The sequence below is a fragment of the Scomber scombrus genome, chromosome 23 (assembly GCF_963691925.1).
Source record: "Scomber scombrus chromosome 23, fScoSco1.1, whole genome shotgun sequence".
Taxonomy (NCBI): Eukaryota; Metazoa; Chordata; class Actinopteri; order Scombriformes; family Scombridae; genus Scomber; species Scomber scombrus.
The window spans coordinates 16,109,213-16,133,195 of NC_084992.1; the positions used below are offsets into that span (position 1 = coordinate 16,109,213).

The 23,983-nt window shown below is 39.6% G+C and overlaps 1 protein-coding gene across 1 annotated transcript in view; it reads right to left on the reverse strand.

The window, feature by feature from the left end:
- The window catches only part of LOC134005473 (pyruvate carboxylase, mitochondrial-like), a 279,864-nt gene that overhangs the window by 15,211 nt on the left and 240,670 nt on the right, over nucleotides 1-23,983 (reverse strand). Inside the window, exons 20-24 of the mRNA XM_062444380.1 lie at nucleotides 16,969-17,126; nucleotides 16,022-16,108; nucleotides 5,331-5,510; nucleotides 927-1,101; nucleotides 39-112 (exon numbers count right to left, since the gene is read on the reverse strand). Coding sequence (XP_062300364.1) covers nucleotides 39-112; nucleotides 927-1,101; nucleotides 5,331-5,510; nucleotides 16,022-16,108; nucleotides 16,969-17,126 — 674 coding nt within the window. The remainder of the gene's footprint in view (nucleotides 1-38; nucleotides 113-926; nucleotides 1,102-5,330; nucleotides 5,511-16,021; nucleotides 16,109-16,968; nucleotides 17,127-23,983) is intronic.

Below are 23,983 nucleotides of genomic sequence, written 5' to 3' on the forward strand. Positions count from 1 at the left end.
TGAAGCAAAACAATTGTGTACAGTATTTAGTTAGGTACCTCAAATTCCTCAGCGATCTTGGGTCCATCCAGGAACAGCCTGGTGCTGAGACAGTCCACTGGTCCAAAGTTAGCTGTAGATAGAGAGGTGACATTATTATCAAAAGCACAGTTTTGTGATTATCATTTTAATTGCAGCGGATGATGGAATTAGAGAAGACCGAGTAGTGGGATGAGGTTCAGGGGTGTGGACAGTCTAGTCTTATTAAAGATGCTCACATTATTAAAGATGCTCACAAAACAAAAGCACTGACCAGTTTGAAGCTAACGTCTCTGCATTTCAAAGCAGTAATTAAACTTAAGTAATTAAACTAGTGTTAATCCAGGCATCTGAATGTAACTGTAGCTCAGCTCCTCTATCAGGGAACCTATTAAACAGTTTTGTGCCTCTCCTGCTTCATGCTGCTGCTGACCGTCTACTGAAAACTCATATACCTGCTTCAAACTGCACTTACTGCTAATTTCACTCTGTAGCACCAGTCCTTCCTGTTCTGGTGTCTTAATTATACGTTTGCTCATCTCAATGTTAAGTGAGGGCTGTGTGTTGTTACCCCTTCAGGGTTCAAATGCAGTCTCCTCTGAATCTAAAGCATGTGACTGGTTTCCTTTATGCCCAATACAACTATTAAAAAGATGTCTACCTAATGGTTGAACTTTATAATAAGTGTTCCTGACTGGATGTTTGCTGGTGCTAATTTCAAGCCCCACTAATATTACAAATGAGAAAGATAGAGAGAGTGCATGATAACAAGACCACATGTCATGAACCCAGGCTTGTTCAATTTAACAAATTCAATTTGATCAAAACACACACAACTATTTATTGATTCCAATTATACAATTTTGTATATCTAGATACAAAGACATTTATCATGTCTGCTTACTCACAAGTAAAATCTTTAAATTCCTGGAACACCTTGGGGTACATGGCTGCTGACATCACATCTTCTGGGGTGATTTCATCACCGTGACTGGCTCGGAGTCCTTCCTCCAGGGCCTTGAAGTCCAGAGGTGGCAGAGAGGCGCCAGGACGGCCCTCAATACGGGGGAGGGACTTCAGCACCTAAGGTAGGAGGTTAAGAGAAAATAGGTCAGTATGGAGGAAGATGAAGGAGGAAGAGGCACGACTAAAGACGTGCGACAGAAAAGGAGGGAGTTATGATACATGACAGAAAAGAGAAACAAACATTAAAGTTTATTCATAGTTTTATAGTCTTTCAAAAATGTTTTCCCACTCTTAATGTCCCCATGAGACCCTGGTGCATGTAGGGTGTATAAAGTGCTGGTAAAACCTTCACAGTGAACTTCACAACCATACATCTGGATAAAAGCTTCAACTTGTTGAAGCATTGAAGTGACAGAGACTCTTTAGGTGAGAAGGAGGAGGAGGGGGATAAAGACAAATGGGGAGATGTTTTGAGGGATAGAGAAAGATTGCAGAGAATATAAAACTTGTTAAGGCAAGTCATCTCTGAATTTGCATAAAAGTGGCACCACAGTTGTGTCAAGCTCTGCAGTGATTTCCACTTCCATGCCCTCTATCTCTCCTATTCTCTCAATTCAGATTTTTCTATCCAGTAAGACCCTTCAGTCCATCACAGGAGCCTGCAGTGTCGCCACATGCACGACACATCATCTTCATTCCTTCTTAGAAACAGACAGGAAGAGAGAAAGAAAGGATGAAAAGAAAGGATAATGATGGAGAGTGGAGGCTGCTTTATGACTAATGAGATGACATTTTATCTGCCTACACAGTTTTTGGTATCGGACAACTTGTAGAGACATCGATCTGACGCCGCTAAAAATGTCTGGTGAACAGATTATGTCAAAAACAAAAAGGCATTCGTCCTAAAGGTCGCTGTAATGCCAAGCAATCCCTGTTATGTTTTTGTTTTTATTTTCTTTGTTTTTGTTTCTTATTTGCTTGTGACAGCATAGAGCCTGCACAGGCCCAGCAGGAGTGAGGGGAAGTTGCAGAAATTACCATACAATTAGCCTATTTAGTCTGCTTCAGTGCTCCAGCAAAATATACAAACAACATAAGCTCATGGCAAAGCTTTATGAGCCACCTACCTGAGAGTGAGTCTTTGTTTATCTTAGCTTCATTCAGGGTTAAAGAAGCATCACCTGAGCTAATGTGTTAACTGCTGTATTGGTAATCTTGAGGTGGACTTTCATTCATTTACACTTCAAGCATAACGACTGTCTGTCACATTAAAAATTCAATTGATTGTGTCTCCTGTGTGTGTACGTACTGTGCATATTTGTGCATATATCCATATTATGTTTATGAATGTGTGTGCGTTGCTGTATTCCAGTTAGTGTGTGTGCCACATCTTCCTTGTATGTGTGTATGTGGCACATTTTTGAGTGCATGTGTGTGTGCCTTATGGAAATCTCCAGACAAAGGGCCCAGTGCAATGCTATTAGTCACAGAGCTAACAGTTCAAAGATAGCTGACTCATTTGTGTGTGCAAGAGAAAGACACTTCAAAGATGGCAGGCCCATTGGAGCCCCTGCTCATTAACATTGTGTCCTCTGAGGATGTCTTACACCTAAACTGCTTGATTGTTTAAGTGTGGGATACAGACTGTATGTGTGTGTGTGAGAGAGAGAGAGAAAGAGAGTGAGACTGCATTAACAAATGAAGCAAAGACAAAGTCTTCCTTCAAGGTTATTTGCTTTGCTCCTCATTTCTCTTACAACCACTCCACACAACACTCCCACTCTGTTTTTTACTGTCAATGACTTGTTCTTTTCCTTTCTTTTTGAGTGAAGCGCTCTGAGGGATGTGCTGTATTTTACAATAATCTTGTTTCTTGAATTGGTTTTCTTTCTTTCTTATTCCCTCTCTCTATCTCCATCCCCCCATTCATCCATCCACCCACCCACCATCTCCCCTCTTTCTCTGCATTGCCCTCCTATCTTTCATGTTTTCCTCTCCCTTGTCCATTCTCTCTGTCCGCCCACACTGCAAATGAACCGAGCGTGACAGAACTAAGATATGGAAACGCCTCAAATACCACTTGGTGTCTTAAAAGGTTTCTATATGCATGCAATTTTGAATGCATGTGAGAGCATGTGATATAATGCTAGAGCGACTGTTCACTAACTAATTAATGCCACCAAAGCCTCATTAAAAAAACATTACTCCTTACATGCTGCTTGCATGTATAAAACCCTTTAGCTACAGCACAAAGGCATGATTATATCTTACGTTGCGTGCTAAGAAGACGTATAGCTGCTAACTGATAGGCTAATGGCAAAACTCACAAACACTCCAACAGGACAGTAAGATGAACAGATGAAGTGAAGCAGTGCTAAATGATGGTCAACGACTGTGATGAGGCACTTACTTACGAAGCGAAAGCTGTTTCAGTAAAGTAATTTAATAAAATAATGTTTTACTTTCCTCCCTTCAAACAACTTTAACTTGTTTTGACACCAATTATTTTGATTCATGCTCCAAATGTACCCTAATATATGCAGTGACAGTGAGGATTTATCAGATTTACCTCAGACTTACAGCTTGCATGTGAACACAGGCAATGAGCACATAAATGAAAAAAATCTCAAAATTGGTTTGAACCTAAGCTGAACTCTGAGTGCTGCTTCTTCTGTGTGTAAAAAAGCCTCAGTGTGTGTTAAATATAAAGGGTGGACTGTCCCTCTTGCATGCGGTAATTGAGTTATTGTGGTAATGGTTTGAATGTTCATAGTAGAGATTCTTGACTTTTTCTGCTGAGATGAGACATTGGCTTTTACTTCCAACACTATAATGCATTGTTTATAGGCTTAATGAATGGTACGAGCTGACTGAGCCGCACGGGAAATGTGAAATACATAAAAGATGGGGGAGGAAATCAAACGAAAGGCCAAAAATGTAGATGTTTGCATTCATGTATGCTCAAAAAGGATGCCTGTGCCGAGTGAGGATGAGTGGCAGAAATGGGAAAACTTGATGATTCAGACAACCACAAAAGCCGACCCATGTCTCATTTGTTTAACAGGAGTGGACTCCCATGTCACATTTTTGAGCTACAGGAGAAAGATGCAGAGACACTAATAGAGAGGTAGCAGACAGAGGGTTGAATAGTGTCTGTCAAAACTGAGAAATCACTGTGACTATGAAAGGTGGAACTGCCTGGAAAGGTATTGCTGTATATGACAAACATTTGATCATATAATCTCCCAACTGTACACCGCAGTAGGGAGACAGCAGGAGAAAGGGCGAATTGATAGGAGAGGAGATGACAGGATGGCACAAGTTACTTTTACAGGCAGGTAAACAAAGAGGAGGAATGATGTGAGGAAGAAAAGGTATCTGCGGGGGGATAAATAGGCATAAACATATGGCATGAATGGATGAAGGACAGATTCATGAAGAGGAATTGAGCATCAGCTAAATCCAGTTCTATTTACGAAAAAAGAGACAAAACTGATGATAAATTAAGTTTTAATTATCTTACAGCTTTTGATAGAATTACGGGCTCTTCAGAAATGTTTGCAAATGCACTAAAGTTGCAAAATTCTGAGCCACAGATGGTAACATAAAGAGGGTCTTACACAATTTAGGCACCAGGCAGCTCATTGATAAAACATAATGAAACATATGTGGACATCAATGGGGGACAAAAAACATCCACTAGTCTTACTTGAAAAAAATTAAATAGAAAGTAAAGTCAGATTTCAGCATGTTTTTGGAAGAATGTGACAAATTTGCCTTCATTCATGCATGTTTTGCTCTCCTAAAGAGGCTTCAAGCTGCTGGCCCTTGATGCACATGAGAGTCTTTCCCAGGCTCTTTGCAGCCGTGAGGTGGAGGAGGAGACAGGAAAAGCAGACGGAGGTAAAAAAACACAGAGGGGAGATGAGAGGACAGAGCAGCATCACAGTGTTTTCCACTGTTTTAATGTCCTCCTGGGGACTTGCACCTGTCAGGTGTAATGAAGCATGTGACAGAATCTGTGTGTGTGCGTGTACTTGTACATACACATGTACTTTTAAATGGGATCTCCTTTGTGTTTGTTATGTGTAGGGTGCATAAAAAGTACAAATGGAAGACAACACGATTAACATATTGTGAAGACTTGGCTTTTGTGCTCTAAATGATTATCAGAGTGCTCTATGACTGTAACTTTTAGGTGTATGTTACACTAATCTTGAGTGATTTTTCTTTACTTTAGAAATACAACAGTTTAAACTTTATTTTCTCTAAGAAATCCTCAAAAATCCATGTGCGAAATTAAATCACAGGAGGAAAAAGTTGCATGCGTTTAAGTGTGACAGTACCTTAGATCTAAGCGGCTCAGGGAATCCTCCATGTGGTATTCCAATGTATCCCTGCAGGAATTCAACCACAGACAGAGGGAAAGACAACTCATCTGCCCTCTCCTCCACCTCAGCCCTGGTCAGGCTGTTCTGCACCATGAACTGAGCCAAGTCGCCCACGATCTTTGATGATGGAGTCACCTAAGAGAGGGAAAAAAAGGAGAACTGTGAGTACCGAGAGAATTTGTTACTGTCAATGTTAAAGCCATTTTTAGTGAAGATAAAGACTTAAAACTATCTCACGTCAGCCCGCAGTGAGGTATCCTTCTATTTCACCACACAAGATATTAGAGTACACATGATATCTCAGTAAGCTTAGGATGAGGAGAGGTGCTATTATTTCTCTCTGGTATGTGACCAACCGCCTGTTGATGTGACAAACATCATCACTGTACAGACAAAAACACAGTCAATATATACAAGGTAATATTGTAGTTTTCCACAGCTTTTTTTCCCTCTTTTTAATATAAGTGTTTGCAGTTGTCTGTCAGACTGCGCTATTTTTCTCTGAATAATGATGTGGTTTCCTGTCTAGGTAGGAATGCACATATACAATCATTTTGCCAAAAGAGAGAAGTGGTGACAGAGTCTTTGTTTTAATGAAGATGCTGTCTCTGAAGATTAAGTACCGAGTGACCCAGAGAAAAGGGGGGGCTGGGAGAGCAAAATGAGAAATGAAAAGATGTTTACATCTATACAGTCTCCTAAATCATTAGATTTGGCAGCCATGAACTAAACTATACAAGTTTCTGAAAACAGAATGAACCTGAAAATGAAGAAGGAAGAAGAAAGAGCGAGAGAAACTTTCATTAAAATCACATGTATTCATTCTTACATTATTTATAATGGTATGTCATTATGGTAATAGCATTCCCTATTTGCATAATGGTGATAAGTGGAGTCTTTTTTGACTGGGAACAGGAGACTGATGCAAATATCAATTGCACACATTACTCTTCTATCATAATGAATAGACACAGATTTAAGGCTTCCTGTTCACTTCCATTTGGTACTTGGACCATTTAAGAGACAGATAGGTCAATTAATGTGACCCACCAACAATAAAAGAACCTGACAACCACCTTTGGGTAACTTTGACTCTCACACAGACACTCTTTTGTGTTAGTGCTCAATCCTGCAGGTTTCATTATAAAATAAGAGAAAAAAGCAAAAGGTGAATACAGGGAGAAATATGGCACAAAACACTGAGCCTCTCATCTCAGGACCCAGCGTCTTTGAAGCCTAAAGCTACTCTAACATTGTTGGTCCCAACCAACAGATCCTGTTTTTGAGCCCAACCCATAGTTTGAACAGCAGAAAGACTGCAGAGAACAAAGACTGGGCCTGCGCTCAACAAGATGCCTATTTTTGTGGCAATTAGTGCATTCTGCCGTTATCTTATGGCAAGAGCGAAAAAAAAATAAAAGGAGAGAATGGGTGAACAAATATAGATCAAGTTGACATTCCCCAAAGAATTCCCCAACAAAGAACATGACACCTGTTTTAAGAGATGTGATGCCAAATTATCCAGAGTTAGACGTGATGCACACACATGTACTCAAGTGCAAACACTGCTCTGGGATTTCCACATCTCCCTGGGGCTTTGGTGCTTGTGAGGCTAGCTGAGCTTCTGGGATCACTTTAGTCTTTGAACAAACTCAGGTCAACTCGTGTTATGTGTGTGTATGTGTATGTGTGTGTGTGCGTGCGTGTGTGTATTAGTGTCTTTGGTCTCTAGAGATGACAAGACTATCTCATCAGTGCCAACACAGCAGAACTAATGATACGATGCTACACTTTAAAATAAATGCTGTTCCAAAGAATTTTCTATATGCATTATTGTCGATTGTTATAAAAGCACCAAGTGTAACATGCTGCATCTGAAGAGCACTGCTGCAATTTAGTATTGTATTTAAAAGTCCTTAAATAAAGAAATCCCAAAATAATGATTTTTAGTCTCTTGTATGGCTGAAACAAAAAAACAAAAAAGCCCTCTGGATTATACACTTAATGCATAATTCAACTTCTATAGCTTCATTTATCAAACCCTCCCTGCCTGGTAAATTCCCATTTCTTTCCAACTCTACACCTTAAATTTATAATGCAGGCTTCCTCTAAACAAGACTAACGGTCTACAGCCATGCTAGTAATCTGTGAGGCTACGCACAGTGGTGCTATGAGCTGAATGCTAACATGCTGATGTATAGCAAGTATGTAGGCTTACTGTGATCACCGTCTTGGTTTAGCAAGTTAGCATGCTAACATTGGTAATTAGCGATCACAAAGGATTAAGCTTATTGTCATCAGTTTTGTAAGAATTTGGTCATAAACCAACATACTGGGAGACTTTAATAGTTGACCTGATGATGGTACTAGAGAGTTTATCCTCTATGGACCATCAATGTCTTTGCTAGAATTTCATGCCAATCCATTCAATAGTTGTAGACAAATTTTACTTAAAAACACAACAACATCATGGTGGCACTAAAGGAAAAGTTAAAGAATCACCAAAGTCATTAGAATTCATCACTTGTGAACCAAAACATATGTCTGAATTTTGTGCCAATCCTTCAAATATATGTTTTATATGATATAGGATCAAATTGACCGGTTTTGGCAGTATAGTCAGGGGACTGACACTACAATAGATATCTGTACCAAATTGCATACCAATCCATCCATATTGTTGTTGAGATATGGTAGGCTGATACAGATAGACTGATTGTTGCCCCTGAAGCCATGCTTCTGGCATGGTGGGAAACAAAGCTCATTTTACACCAGCTTAGTGATTTTTGTCAGTTTTGAATCTACAGGAAGACATTTAATGAGAAACAGAATCAGGGAGGCGGCATCTGATTGTCATGAAGGCCCACAATGCCTGTTACAGTCTGCAACCAGTTGTGTACATTTTCAAAGGAAGCTTGCAAAGGAAATCACAGCTTTTCCCAGCAAAATGCAAGAAAGAAATGCTTCCTGCTGAGTGGAACAAGTGTGCACTTCCCTGTAGCACTTCCCAGCTGCAACACCTACAGCTCAGTTTGATTGTGTTTGTGAATAGAGGAGATAATGATACATTGCTTTTGCAGAATGACTGTTTACAGAAAAGCTGAAGAGATTTGAATGGGCTGTTTATGTCCCTTGAGAGGCCATTTACTTAGTATAGCTGTGGAACAAAAGCTCAGTGCCGGGTTACTCGACATTTATCTAAACACACGTAAGCATGACTGTGCATTACTTGTCTACCTTCACCTTTATCTCCATTGTTCCTCTGTCTACAGACTCAATTTTTCAAATTTTTTCTTACAGGAAAATAAAGATAGTTTCTCCTCTCTTTATTATCTGTCTTCATGAATCACTCTTGTTTCTCTACATCTCTCACTTCTCCTAACTATCTTTTGTCTTCACACTAAAAGCCAAGACGTTGACTCTTTACCCTTTTTTCATGAAACACCTTTCTTCTGTTCCTCATCCCTTTGCCAATTTTTTCCCCTCCACAGTAACATCAGTGTCAGCGAGATTGTTGCTCTCATTATCGATCACTGTTGATGAATCACCACCTCCAACTTTCTATGGATGCTTCACACACACAGGAAAAGAAAATCTCATTTCCAACTGTGTGTGAGTTATATATGATGTGTGACTTTTTCTATATTTTTAGACGGGGAGCGAGGTAAATCACATCCTGGTCAAGCAGGGTTAGAAAAAAAAATCTGATTTCCTCTGTTCTTTTGTGCGGCTAAGCTCAGACTTGCTTGATCCCCCTCAGTCTTAACTGATACAACAGTGTCAATACAGTTCACATCTGCACACTTCAGTCTATTTAGACTTCAAAATGTTCCATTTAGTTCCTTTTTCTCTCCGCAACAGAAACACTTTTCATTTTTGGAGTGGCACAAAGAAGTATTCATTTATTGAGTTTAACATCAGCTGATCTGCTTCTTTGAATTGAGCTAAGAACCATATTGTATTACTGTTAAGAGACACAAAACTAAGAGTCTACAGTCATGCCAGTGGCTCTGTAAAACTGTAAGTCTTATTGTGAAGCAAACCAAAGATATATTAATGATGAAGTCCAAAATCTGTAATGGATGGTTACAGCAGGAGTCACAGTGAAGGTAACGAGATAATTGGCAGGTGGTGTTGGAATAAAGGCCTTGGTAACCTGTATCAGAAGTGTTAAGAGATGTGTGAGAGGATGGTGTGAGCAGAAAGATCAACTGAAGTTACTTGTGAAGTTTTATCATATGTAGTATTGGGTGAGCAAAGTTGTGAAAAATGTGAGCTTTATTTATGAACTAGTTAAAGTTTGTATGCTACTGGTTGTCAGTGTTTTTGTAACTACAAAGAGGTGCACAACTATAAAACTGAGGATTGTTGTTAATTTAGCAGGTATTTGGTCATAAACCAAAATATTGGACCAAATTAAATTTTAACTGTCAACCTCATGGTGGCTCTAGAAAAAAGTCTTCATCCCCTGCAGACCACAAACATAATGTTGACATATTTCAGTTGGCACCAAAGTGGTGGAACCGACCAACCAACCGACACCACTAGAGAGGCTAAAACACATTCATTTGATCTGATCTGAATCACAACAAGTGCTGTATAGCTAGCAACTGTGTTAAATCATTCCTCATTTATTTTCTGGACAGATATTTTTCAATCTTCCAGACATTTCTGAACATTTCTGAATAATAAGATCAAAATACCTTATAACCTCTACACTCAAATTGTTTTATTTGCATTTTATTACAAATTCATGCACTTTAGCCAAACACTCTAAATACTGAGCAAACTGTCAACATTTTTCATTTCCACACTTTACTAATCCCATGACATAACTCACATTTAAATAACTGGAAACATCAAATGCCTCTCCACTTTTAGTAATGTTGTGCAGCAGTACTTGGCACACTGATCTTTCAGTGTCTCTCTCACCACCACTTAAACTCATCTGCAACCTTATGTACCTCCTCATGCAGGCTCCTATTATCACACTTAACACCCAAACCCATTTCACCCCTCGTGCACCTCAACCAGCTCTTTCTGTTCTTAATACCTTCTTGTTCCTTTTCCTCTCTCACACTCCTTTCTTTTTATAGCTAATGTCCATCTTTCCCACTTTCACTAATGGTCATCTCTTACTAAGTGGTCCTGCATGACTCCACACTCCTGGCAGCAGAAATGTAGTACAGTGTAGAGTGTGTGTGTGTGTCTGTGTGTGTGTTGTGTATTTGTTTTGAAATACACCTCTATCCAAAACTGAACTCCTCTAATGGGCAAAGGATTATATCATTGAGAACAGTATGTCTGCATCTGTGTGAGTGTGTTTGAGAGTAAGAAGGAGACTATTCAATACACATACACACACACTGCAATGCTAGCCAGCCAGAGCAGGAACAGAGTGAAGAATGGTACCTGTCAGGAGAGGAGCAGACAGGAGAGAGGAGCGATAACGAGAGACTCAGAGAGAGAGGCGGAGGAGGAGTGGAGAAACAATAGGAAGATTAGGGATACATGAAGGAAGTCTAATCCAAATGAGTTAAGATGGGAGGCAGTGATGAAGGAGGAGGTGAGACAAAATTAAAGTGAAGGGGGAAAGCAGGGAGAGACCGGCAAACAGGATGATGGAGAGAGTGACGAGAGGAGCGCGAGAGGGGGAGAAAGAGAGGGACGGACAGATGAGGCGAGGGGAGGAGAGATGGAGGTAAACAGACACAAGCAATAGACATCTGCAGTCCCACAGGCAAGACAAGGAAGTGCTCCACCTCCAAGTTAGAGTGACTGTGTGTGTTTTTTAAGAGTGCGGAGGCGAGTGCATATGTGCCTGTAATTGTAAAAGGGAAGTGACAGAGTAAGTGAGGAAGGAAACAAAGAGAGAATACACACAAACACAAATACTTAAAACTACTTGTCCTCCTTATATTGACAAGCGCATGTTGTGACAGGTGTAGCAAAGTAAGAATGAAGAGCACAGGAACAGCAAACAGAAAAAGGAGTCCAATTTAAAAGTGAAGGAAAAGGAGAAGAAAAGAGGCATCGGACAAAAGAAAACTTTAAGCTGCAGCTGTATGCAACTCGCAGACAGTTTCATTTTCCATAACTAAACCAGACTGCCTGCTCAAGATTAGGCTGTTTAATTATAATGAAACAAATAGAGCTAAGAACAATTCATTGATTTGTTTACTGAAATTGAAATACATTTTTGATGCAGAAATGACAACATTCACAGGTTTCATCTTCTAAAATGTGAATATTCTCTTGTTTTCATAGTCTCCTGTGAAAGTAAACTGAGTATTTTGGTGTTTTGGATTGTTGGCCGGACACAAGACAATTTAAGATGCCTCTAAGGGTTTTGGAAACTTGTAATGGGCATTATTCATTGTTTGCTGACAATTTAAAGGCTATACAACCTATAGTGTGTAAATCAATTGATAATGACAATAATCATTACTTGCAACACTAGAGAGGCACTAATATGTTTTTTTCTGATATATTCATAAACCTCTCCTGCCGTCCCTCTTCAAGATGCTGGAAATGCTGTGTGAATACCTCGAGTACCTAAAAATGAAACGCACCCAAGAGAACGATTTACTGTATGTTTAGAATTGGCAGATTACATTATTAAAATGGTGCCTGGAGCATCTGTTCATGTACGTTTTGCCTGACTTTCGTTGTTGCTTCACCCAATTCACCCTCAAGCAAAAATAATAAGCAGTGGGATGACTCCTGGTATCATTTGTTTTTTGTGATTCACCTGCCTGTTTGCTTTACTACTGCAGCAGACCCTCAGGTGTCCCAAGTTATTTAAGTCTGAGCTGCAGCACAGCACAGCTCAGTATCTCACTCTCCTCTGACTGCTTGCGGCTGCTGATGTTGTTTGAAGCTATCTGCTCACCCCTCCAGATACCTGTGCTGGCTCGGTTTAGTTACGTTGCCTTAGTTACTGCTCTTGTTTTTATGCAACACATATACCCACACACACACTCTACTAATGCATAAGGCACTGATCCTAATGACATCCACACACCATACATTAAATATTCAGTTAATTTAACAAAAGATAATCTATTCCATTAAATCAACAGACACTCGTGATGGTGTATCTCCCTTTTTGTTGCGGCCACTTGAGCCAGATCACAACAATACCTTCAGAACTAGTAGTGATAACTTATTACCATCTTCGTTTTAACGTCATCATTTTCAGGTTACATTACACCGTAGTGGTCTTTGCAAGGGTACCATTACATTACTGGGAGGATGAGAAACAAGACAATTCCAGCCCCTGTCCTCCAGTAGCTCACCATTCAGCTGCATCACTTGCGTTTTTTGTGTGTGTCAAGGTTTCTTCACCGGACAGACTTTTCAATGTTTTTTTTTCCTGATTTGTTTTTCAGTTTCTCTCAGACAGCAGCACTGAATTTCACCAGTCATCCATTTTAAATAAAGAATGGGGGAATACAACATAAGGCAAATAAAACCATAAAATATTTAAGATGACAGTAAGTTTGTTTGACGATATTGAATCAAAACACAGCAAAATAAATTGTATTTTAAGACAGCTTGTGGCAGACGTAATATATTTTAGGAGCATAATAGCTTCAATATAAATTTAGAAATACCTCACAAATCATCAACAATCTACATCCTTACAATACCTATACCCTTACTTCTCTATTCTGCATCTGCTTTCCTTTGCGATTCACATAAATTTAAAAGGCTCACACACAAATAAAGTCGACCCCAAACCAGTGCTCGACTCACTGCCCGGATCACACCTGGCCCTGTCTGGGTACACTGTAGCAAGCAGTGTGGCAAACATCCACCGTCACTGATCATATTCCATAGCTACTGTACATGCCAGCTTCATGGTTGCTGCATGATACATTAACATGCATGTGATGGCTCTCTGACCTCAAAGACTGTTAATGCTGAAGACAACTCAAGACGATGGAGATTTATGCGTAGAGGTCCTTTATAATAGTAAATGAAGTCCATGGATTTAGGCAGATTTGGTTAATTTGCATTGGTTGCACAGCAGACTATGTAATGATTAGACTAAGCTGCACATCTGAAATTAATATTAAACTAAACAGCCAGGCTTATGAGCATTTAATGAAATCAATTTTAAGTCTCGCAGTCTCTGATTTGCTTTTGATGTAATTTATGCTAAAAAAAAAAATTATTATTTCTTTTTACTTTTAACCAGGAAGTTTTGTGAGTTTAGAGCCATCCTGTACTAATATCCTGATTTCTTAATTCATGACATGGCACCCACTGCTAAACCAAAACAAAAAAATTATTAAAAAGGAATTAATGTGCTCATTAAAGAAAGGAATTACTTCAGAATTTAGTGGCATGTAGTTGAACAGACTTGTCAGAAACTGAATATAACATTCACAAGTGTGTTTTAATTAGTGTATAATCACCTGGAAATAATTGGGAAATGGGTCCTCTTACACGGAGCCCAGAACAGCCTAACCAAACACTGGCATTACAGGCCCTGTTTCACGGTCACTGTAAGTTCTCCTACATGCATACAGCCCACTGCTAGATGCCACTAAATCCTGCACACTTTTCCTTTAATGGAAATCATTTTAATGGGTTTCAATACGAAAAGTATTTCTTAAAAATCTGACATCTTCATATAATTGTTTATCTTTTAATGGTGGGTTGAGGCAGTGGCTTGACAAAATCAGTCCTGTAAATATCCCTAATACACATTTGGTGTTTAGTGGTTTGGGTATTAAGTCTTCTGACAAGCACAATCCTTCATCCACAGCTCTGAATGTCAAAGATATGGCATTTGCAGTGCTGTGGGAGCATATGTGTGTGTGTGTGTATGTGTGGGGGGGAGATCAGGGTCAAGGTACAGTGTATACCATGCTTGCTGCCTCTGTGGTCTGTCTACTTTATATCTATATCTGACAAGCGCACTCCTTCTCCCTTATCGACAAGCCAACAGTGTGAGAGACGCAGCCATTGTCAAGCTAACAGGATACAACAGAGAGCATAGCAGGACCCGAGGCACATTAAGGCAACATTGGATTGTGCAGCGAAGCCCGCCGAGCCTTAATTGAATTGATAGAGAGCACGGGGAAAGGGTAGGGGAGGTCGGGGAGAGAGGAATTGATGAGGAAAACAGAAAGGGGTAAAGAAAATTAGGGAGAAGGGACCCGAGAAGCAAAATTGAGAGAGGGAGACAGACAGAAATAGTGTAAAAAAAGAAAAAAAGGAAAGGAGGGGATGGTAAAGTAATAGGGAATCCATGGAAGCATGTCTGCGACGAGAAGGGGCAAAATAAGAAAGATAGCTGGGGAATAAATGTGTGTAAGGCAGCAATGGAATGAGAAAGAGAAAGGTGAGTGGGGGGCTTGATAAAGAAAGAGAATGCAAATGAGAGAACAAAACAATTACAGAGTGAGTGTGAACACGCTGAAAGAAGGATGAATCTATTACTAAGCTGTGATAGTAAATAATGAAGGTAGAAATACTAAGGAATTAATGAAAGATAATGAAAAACAAAAAGGCAGGAAGGAGGTGAATTTAGGCTGAGAATGAAATTGTTGACTGTGGAATTGGCAATTGAGCTCTCTCTCCATGACTACAATTAATGTGCCCTTCAGGAAATCAACCAAAATCTAGTTCAGTGTGCCCAAATTAACAAAGAGTAGGGTAATACAAAGAAGAAATAAGTATCACTGATGAGACTCCTGAAAAATACTATTATAGTGAAATAAAAGTTGGAGTTTGTCTGCTTATGATCTGGTCAGTTACAGGTTAAAGGGGATATAGAATAGATAGGCTCCATTTTGTCAGGTTAAGTGTAAAAATGTCTAGTTAAGGAAAGGGCAACACGACAAAAAAAAGGTGAATGAAGGAAGAAAACTACCCGCAATGGGCAAGGAAGCCAGAGAGAGAGGGTCAGACAGACTGTGAGGCTGAAAGTGAATCCAGACAGCACAGAACAGTGGATGTACCAGACTTAATCTGGGATCGTTTGGCTCAGTCAAGCAAAGAAAGAGGGGCAGCTTGGCAGAGGCAGTCGGTGTGAGAGAGAGACGCCAGTGGAGGAATGTCAAATACATGCCAAAGTAAAACTTGTACTTTTGAGGGGAACATTTCTCCCAACTTGCCTTTGATATCATTTAGAAAAGCGAGTGGAGTGAAGCACGCTTACAGCTGAAATGTGCCGGTTCTTGGCTTTGTGCTCACCGTCGTTTATTTTCCAGAGCTGTTTATTTTCTCACTTGTTTAATCTGTTCTGTATGATGGGATAATATTATGAACTATTTTAAGTGATGCGCTGCTCTTGAATCATAGAGCTTGCAATTTAGTCTTGTCTGCCAAGTCCAATTAGGATTTTATGGCTTCAATAACCGCTAAGATGGCAGTGAAGCTTCAAAGTGTCTCATCAGAAACCTACAGGTGACATCACTGGCACTGCAAGCATCCAGCACTGCACACTGCAGCTGAAAGATGTGCAGCTTGGGATACATGCCAGAAAATAAGCTGAGGGACTTGTGTTGATTCATCTTTTTTTTTTTTTTAGTCAATGTTTTTTTATTGTAATTTCAGACAAATACACAAATACAGTTAACACTTAAGACAAAAAACTCCACAAACAGTGTTGATTCATCTTTAAGTCTCACCTTAATGAGGTCTCCCAGTAGTTTGTTGGCTTCAGTGTAGGCCTTCTTCACCTCCTTGAACTTATTTCCCAGCCCCATACTGTGAGCCTGTAATCAATTACAGTAAAACAAACAGCATGAATGCACAGGGTAAAAATAATTTCACCATTTCCTGTTTCAGGAATAATTTCATGGCACTCTGGGCAATTTGGTGTCAACCTGTGATTTAAGGCTATAATTTGTGAACTGACGCCTACGTCTTTTAAATCTAGCTAAGGCCAGATGGGCCAATATGATATCCGCCTGTAATTTGCAACAGAATGGATTTATTTAACACTCATTGATATAAACAGGTCACAACTGGGCTCTGGGATGTGCACCCACATATTCTTTCCAGTGGATGCACAGCACGGTGGATTCGGTCATTTTTAAATAGTCTGTGACACTTTGCAGAGTGTGACTGTGCACAGTAAAGGCACTGAAGCTGTTTGTGCCATGTAACATTATGAAAAACTGGAATAAGTTGTGCAAACAACATTTTTACTTAGAGTTTCTTATACAGTTCCTCTGATGACTGCACTTTCTGGACAAGTATTTAAAAAAGATAATGCCTTGAACAAATGTTTTCAGGAGTGGAAGAAAATAAGTCGATTTTTCTTAAGAATATTATGTTTTTTCATACTTCGACTCTCCTGGACACCTCTTTCAAATATGGATATTTGACATTTTCAACACCATACATACAATAACTGTAAATTACGTTAAAACAAGTGCACCAACACTTTAAAAAGGTGCATTGAGGTGGATCACATACTATCCAACAATAATACAACAATAATGATCCATCCAAAGAAGCTAAAAATATAGCTAAGAGCTTTGGGAAGTGCATTTTAACTCATTTAGCTTGAAAATCAATCACTGACACAAAACGCGATAAAAAAAAAAAATACTAGAATAGCTCACTGTACCTGGAAGTGGAGGTTGGTGTACTGTCCTCCGGGTATCTCATTCTCGTAGACATCAGCGTTGCCAGATTTCATGGTGGCAGTGCAGTCAAATGGAGCATAGAGGCCTCTGGCTACCTCCCAATATTCACTGTAGTCAAATACCTTTTCCAGAGCGATACCTGCACCGGAGCAGAGCAGAATGACATGAAATCAATAGACATCATGCTCAAACTTGACAACACTGATCTACTTATTAGAGACAGAGACATTTGTCTAAAGACAGTGTCAACAAAAATATAAATCTAAAGCATGGAATAAAAGGAGGAGAGTAACCTTTATAATGTGGTATAAGTTTTGACTTATTAAATGTGTTGAATTGGGTGTTCTATAAAGTGAGTGAGAATGAGTGAGATTAATGTGCGTGTACTGAAATGAATATTCAAGCTTTAAAGCCAAAATCTGTAATTTTTCTCTATAAATATAGTGTAAGTGTTATGGAAGCTTATGTGGAAGCCATTTATCTACATTAGTCATTACAAAACTTGTGCCAGCTAGCAAATGGTGACAGTGCTCAGGCTTCTGCTGTTGAGTGTGATATATGAAAATATAAACATGATATGAAACTTGTCACAGTTTGAACAGTGTGCAGAGTTTTTTTTCTCAAAGTACACTTTGCAAACCAGAACAACGCATCAGACGTGTGGACTGTGTCTCCCACAACAGTACATATGCTGGTTTTTATGCCTGACTAAACCAGTCAGTGGAGAAGACAAAGTGTCAGCAGTATGTAATCCACCTGGAGCTCCCACTCAAAATTTGCATGAAGTCAAGATAGTTTCAGGACCTGAAAGTGTCTTACAGGCAAGCCTGAACTACTACTGTAGGCAAAGTGTACTCTTAGCCTGCATAAGCGGATCTGCTAATTCATTCAACATTTCAATTTTTCTTTTCCCACTCCAAAGCTGCTCATTAAATCCCCGTGATATGTTGTGATCCCATAAAAAAAAACTGATGTTGCTTATATTACTGAAATTCTGCTGCAGCCAGTTAAGGTGTGCCAAAGCTGATTACCTTGAAAGGGAAAAATCTGCTGGAAGTACACTGAGCTTGGCTAATGATGACAAAAATCAGCCATGTTAATGAGACAAACTTAGCTCATTACATCCACAACTAAGTGACAGGCTTGAATTTTTATGAGTCAAAGTGAGTACGTACTCCAAAAAAGTGTTTGTGTGCTTCCACTGTGATCTTGGCAGAGAAATGGAGCTACTGTGAAATTAATGCGAAATTAATGTGCATGTTGTTGCTCCTCAAATTCAGCTGCCTGCCAAGCCACTCGGTAATTAGGTCCATTTCCTTCTCTGTTTGAAGAAACCATTTTTGTAGCTTTCATTTATACTTGCATTGTGAAATTACAGCCTGAATTTAAAAAGGGGAAGTGACGAAATGTCCAATGTGACAGTTGAGTCACGTCAGCTCAACTCATACTCCACTCTGAGCACATCCACACCAAGTCAGGTAAATCTGTAAACACATAATTTTCTCTCCATTTCTACATCTAGACTAAAACTGGTGCTTTTCAAAAAATTGCTCCAGAGTGACTAAACGCCAGCTTGGTGGTTCAGTGTGCAAGTAAGGGACGGGGGCCAGTAAGATAAAGAAGACAACATTTCGCCACCTCTAAACTTCTCTGTGATAGTATTTTTTGATGTCAATATAGCTGAATACAGAGCAGAGCTGTGGTCGTCCATTTATGTTGATTTTGTCAAACTACGTTGCAATTATGAAATGACTCTCACAGCAGTCTGCAAATGAAACCTTAATTCAGCTGCATTAAAAAACAGTGTAGTGTTGATGGTCACAGAAAGCAGGTGGAGACTAAATGCTGGCACTCTGCTGAGTAATCGGCAACAGCATGTCGTCTTTTCTGTGATAACATATTTTAATATCATGACAAATACAACATAAAGCTAATATTATTAACCTATATTTATGTAGATTTTGTCAGATGACATTACGTTAAATATTTGGTCAGCCAGACTGTCTCTTCTACTTCTTACCAGATGTTGGCTGTGATGCAGTTTTGTTGTTTACCAAAAGAAAATAGGACAAAGAAGAAGAGATTTTAGTGTTTCTTCAGGTACAAACTGAAAATCCAACACAGTCAGTGTATCCTGTCTTTGAATCAGTGAACAAAACATATACGTTTAAGGTTCTACTAAATAAGTAATAGTAGCAGTAACCCATCTTCTTTCAGCTGGAAACACAAAGGGCTGCCCTTACACAAAACTGTGGATACAACTGCTGAGCTGAGGTTACTGTAGGTGTAAAAACCTAAAATTAAGTTTCTTTGAAAAAGGAAAATACTGTACCTCCCTGATTGACAGCAACTGACAACTACTTAACTTTGCTGTCGCTGTGCTGAGAAGATTTCTACATGTCACAAAGACATGAGCAAGGTGGTACACTGCCACTGTGTTAAAAAGTCTGGATTTCACTTCAGTTGCATGAAAATACACAGATACTGTTCATTTTTTAGTGTCCTGTAAGAAACAATGGTGGCAAAATGTCTAATTTTTCTAACCATCTGCTGGAGAAATTTCATAGCATAGGCCTGTAGTTACCTGAGGATAAACTAATCATCCAAACACCACACCTGTGTGAATCAGTTCTTTCGGTGTATCAGTTTATCAGTCAGGTGCTGGTGCAGCATCTCGGTCAACAAGCAGTAATGCTGGCTGTAATAGAGTATTGTCTTTTATCTACAACAGTTGTATGATGCCCTTTGGGATTTACTCCGCTATCTTTAAAGTTTAACGGCAGACAGCTACAAATGTAAGGGATTCTAGCATTTTTGGTAAATACAGCATTGTTTGTTTCTGGATTGCTGGTTTCACTCCTCAAACCATCAATCACTGCAAAACTATACCGTGTGTATATAAACCACAAACATCCAGGCACACAAATACATGCACGTACATAGATCAGTCATTCAGATGGCTGCTTGGCAGTGACAAAGTGCCATCAATATACAACTCATTAGCAGCACAAACTCACTAATGCAGCAGACAAACAGACAGGCGTGGGCACACATGCTGAAAACCAACAGACAAACGCACACTTTATGTATTTGCACTCATAAGCTTGTGCACGTATTCTCTACACCATTGGGGAGACGCACAGACACACACACAGTTTGTGGTTGATGAGATGATGAGAGCTAAACAAGGCATAGATGAAGACAGATGAGAGACAGGAAGATTCGGGGAGAAAAGAAGAGAAAACACAACACAGACGGATGAGGAAAAGGGAGACACAAGGGAGGTGAGCAAGAAGCTAAATGTGCTGGCTCACCTGCCTAACTGTGTGGCTTTAGTAAATTGTGAGTGCCTGCATATAGTAATGTCTATGCTTTGTGTAGTGTGTGTGTATATTGTGTTTAATGACTGCTACATCTTAAAACAGCTGCGTTGTTGTGGCAGCTGGAAATTCTTCATCAATTACGTCCATGTACGATGCATGAAGAAAGGCAGTAAAGACCATGTCAAACAAACACAAGGACCACTTTAATGTGCATCATCATTCAACTGCCAAGTGTTTGTGAATATGTATGGCTTTTAAAATGCATGAATGTGCAACCATACTGTGGCTGATTGAATAAATAAACGGACAGCTTAAAAGACAAATGAATTAACCAGTGAAGCGCTACTTCTGTCATTTCTTCAGGGTAAAGATGCTGTGGGAGACAAGCAGCAGCTTCTGAGGGAGTGGATGGGTAAGAGCAAAGAGAGGGAGAGTCTAGAATAGAGATGGAGGGAGGAAAAAAAGTGCTGTTAATTGCTTTGTCACTGAGTGAGAGGGAGGGAAGAGGAGAGGGATGGAGAGACAATGTTATAGAAGAAAGCCGCAGTGATAGGAAAAGACATGAGAGTAGAAGGAGGGAGGGAGATAGAGGAGGCAGAGCATACTGCAAAGCACTGATTATTACTTTGTAATAGAGAGGCAAGAAAAGGGGGGGGTCAAGAAAAGCAATAAACAGGCTTAAGGTCAGGAAGGTATAGAAGTATCCGAGGCAGTGCCCTGTTTGATTACAAAATTAGCGAGACAAGCAAATGGAGATAGCAGGAGGGAGAGGCACAACGAGAGGCAGAGATGAAAAGAGGAGACGAGCACAAGGTGACAGGTATGGAAGAATTTGGAAGTGAGAGGGAGTCTGCCTGCATGTGTATGCATAATGCATGTAGCAGGGTCACATTAGGATAGAGTATAAGAACGCACATGTGTGTGTGTGTTTGTGTGAGTGTGTGTGTGGGTGTGTGTGTGTGTGTGTGTGTGTGTGTGTGTGTGTGTGTGTGTGTGTGTGTGTGTGTGTGTGTGTGTGTGGACATCCTGTATCCTATTCTGAGTCTCAAGTGAAGCAAATTTGAATCCATGAATAAACTGGCAGACTTGAAAACCTCTCACTCTGGAGTAATGACCTTCTCTCTCTCTCTCTCTCTTTCTCTTTTGGGATACTGCATGCTCACAAATTGATATTCTGTTACTAAACTGGACTGTGTCTAAATACTTGGAGAGTTTCCTCTCACTTTCATACCTTTATGCTGCACTAAGTCATGTATTCTAAATTGCCCAGAACAATATTTGACAACTCCAGAGGGCGGACGTGAACATGTTGCATTCAGCAGACAGTACTGTGAGTAAGAGGTTCTCCTTTTAAATTCAAAGTCACGCATCATACTCAAAGCAGCATGTCTTAATGGCTCTGTTGCTGTGCTTTATGGACTATTACAGAAATCTCGTACTCTTCAAGCACAGATATCTCCCTATATGCCTGTTAAATATTGCTGCAAAACAATAAGTCAAGAAAGAAGCCTATTCATACTGAGGGACACGCTGCAGGACTAACAACACCAAGAGCTGATGGTTGCTGTCATCCTCTGCACTGGAAATGAAAAGGACCTGCAGAAACCACTCAAGACCATGAGGCATGACCTCTATTCGAGTGTTTTTAGTGGGAGCCCTTTGATCAGAGGAACCAGGGACAGTATTTGGTACTTAGTATGACAGTTCCAGGTTTAAAAAAAAAACATTCTAGTTTTAGGTGTAGAAAGAAGTTTCCAAAGGTTCAGGGATAAGTTGACATGGCTGAATGCTGCATGTTGGTTAAACATGCAACATGTTGGAATTACAACTAGTGTACTGCTTTATTCGCGAAAGAAGAAGCAGCAGGTGTATCAATATTAGAACATATTAGTAGAAAATATTCAGATATCCAGTCAATAAAGGGACATTTCCAACCTAAATGCTGTAAAAAAAAAAAAACATGATATATGATTTGATTTAAATCACTTTAACAGCGTCACAAAAAAGGACACATTTTGCTAAAGTGTCTTTTGATGTTCATGAACGTTAAAAACCTAAAAAAGTTAGGCTTTGTTGTCGACTTCATGACTACTAAAAAAAAGTGAGACAGCTAAAAAGTCAAAGTGTGCAAACAAGTTGAGAGTATGAAAAAGTGAAGGAAAAATAAAACTATTTTCTGAAAGTTTCATTGCGGTTATATTCTGAAACACTGTCAAACAATGTCTTCATTTATTCATTCCATCCAATTTAAACACGACACTCACTGAAAAGTAAATACAAAGAACGACATGGCGACTTGTTGCATCTTCGTGTGTGAAAATTGTTTTTCAGACACAGCAGTTGTTTTAAAGTCCGTCATCTGCGCAATTTGCCTAATCATGGTCTTTCAGAGGCAATGGAAATACAAACAGGAATGTGAAAAAGGGACTTGAGTTCCCAATGTAGTCCTTGCATTTAGTTCTTCTGGTTACAAAAATTCCTGGAACTTTTTGGTTGAGAAAGGCTGAGGCTGATAATGTTTCAAAAAACATGGTGCCAAGGAAATGTGGGCACGGGTTTCACTAAAGACTCAAGTTACTGAACATGAGCATCAGGGCTCATTTTATCATGGCACATGGGGACAGTCTACCTGTTGTTGACATGCATTAGTGAGAGTTTTCCCTAAGGACTACATAATCATCAGATATAATGTCTTTTATGCATGGAGGCAGAAAACAATCTGTGGCTACATTATCAGAGCCGAATATAAGGAGAACTTGGTGCATACAGTAACAACAGCTCATAATGTTAATAGTCTCTGGCATTACAGCAGCAGACAGAACATTGGCTGTGAGATTTGTATATAATGTTAACAGGACTAACAGCGCTTTTCCTGGTCCTGAGTAATGGAAATGAGCTATTGGATCTAGTTAGCAGAGCTGAGTCGGTTTCGCCCAACACCATTACTCTACATAACTACGCAGCAAACTTCACATCTGTTTTAATTCCTTTAGCCTGTTTCACATTCCTTCAATTTTTAAACAGCAGTTTTTACAACTGGCTGCTTTAATATATTTTACACTGTGTGCCTGTCGCTGAAGAAGGCAGAGGTCAGTGAGCCCGGCCACTTATGGGGCTCCAGTGTTTTTCATAGTCCACGAAAATTACACTGAGTAGAACACACTGGAAAACAAGGCCGTTGGGGAAAGAACGTATTATAAATCCATTGCTCTACTTCTCATTTGACCTCCTGAGAAGACTTGTTAGATAGATAAGCAGTGGTGGTCTTCAGAGTAGAGAAGCAGGCTTTTGACTCAGATCTCTGATAAAGCTGGCAGAACATGGTTGGGGAAAGCAAGTGAATAACCAACAGCCATGTCAAGCCTGCCTTGGAAAAAGCTCTTAACCTCTAAATCTCCTGGAAGAGCTGCTCACCAGTTAAACTAGAGGTCTGTGGATGTACTGGGCAGCAAATTTCACATCATAGCATGCTGTGATGAAAATAAGGACTCCTAATAAAAACCAGTATATTTAGATTCAAACAAGGTTTTCTATTGGCACAAATAAATCTGACAATAACTGCTGATAATTCTCATCTTTCTATCTGAACCTCATCATTTAATGAATCAGAACTGTTTTGTTTAACAGATCATCAGTTTTATTGATCGCACCAGTCTCTTTCTTTTGGTCTATC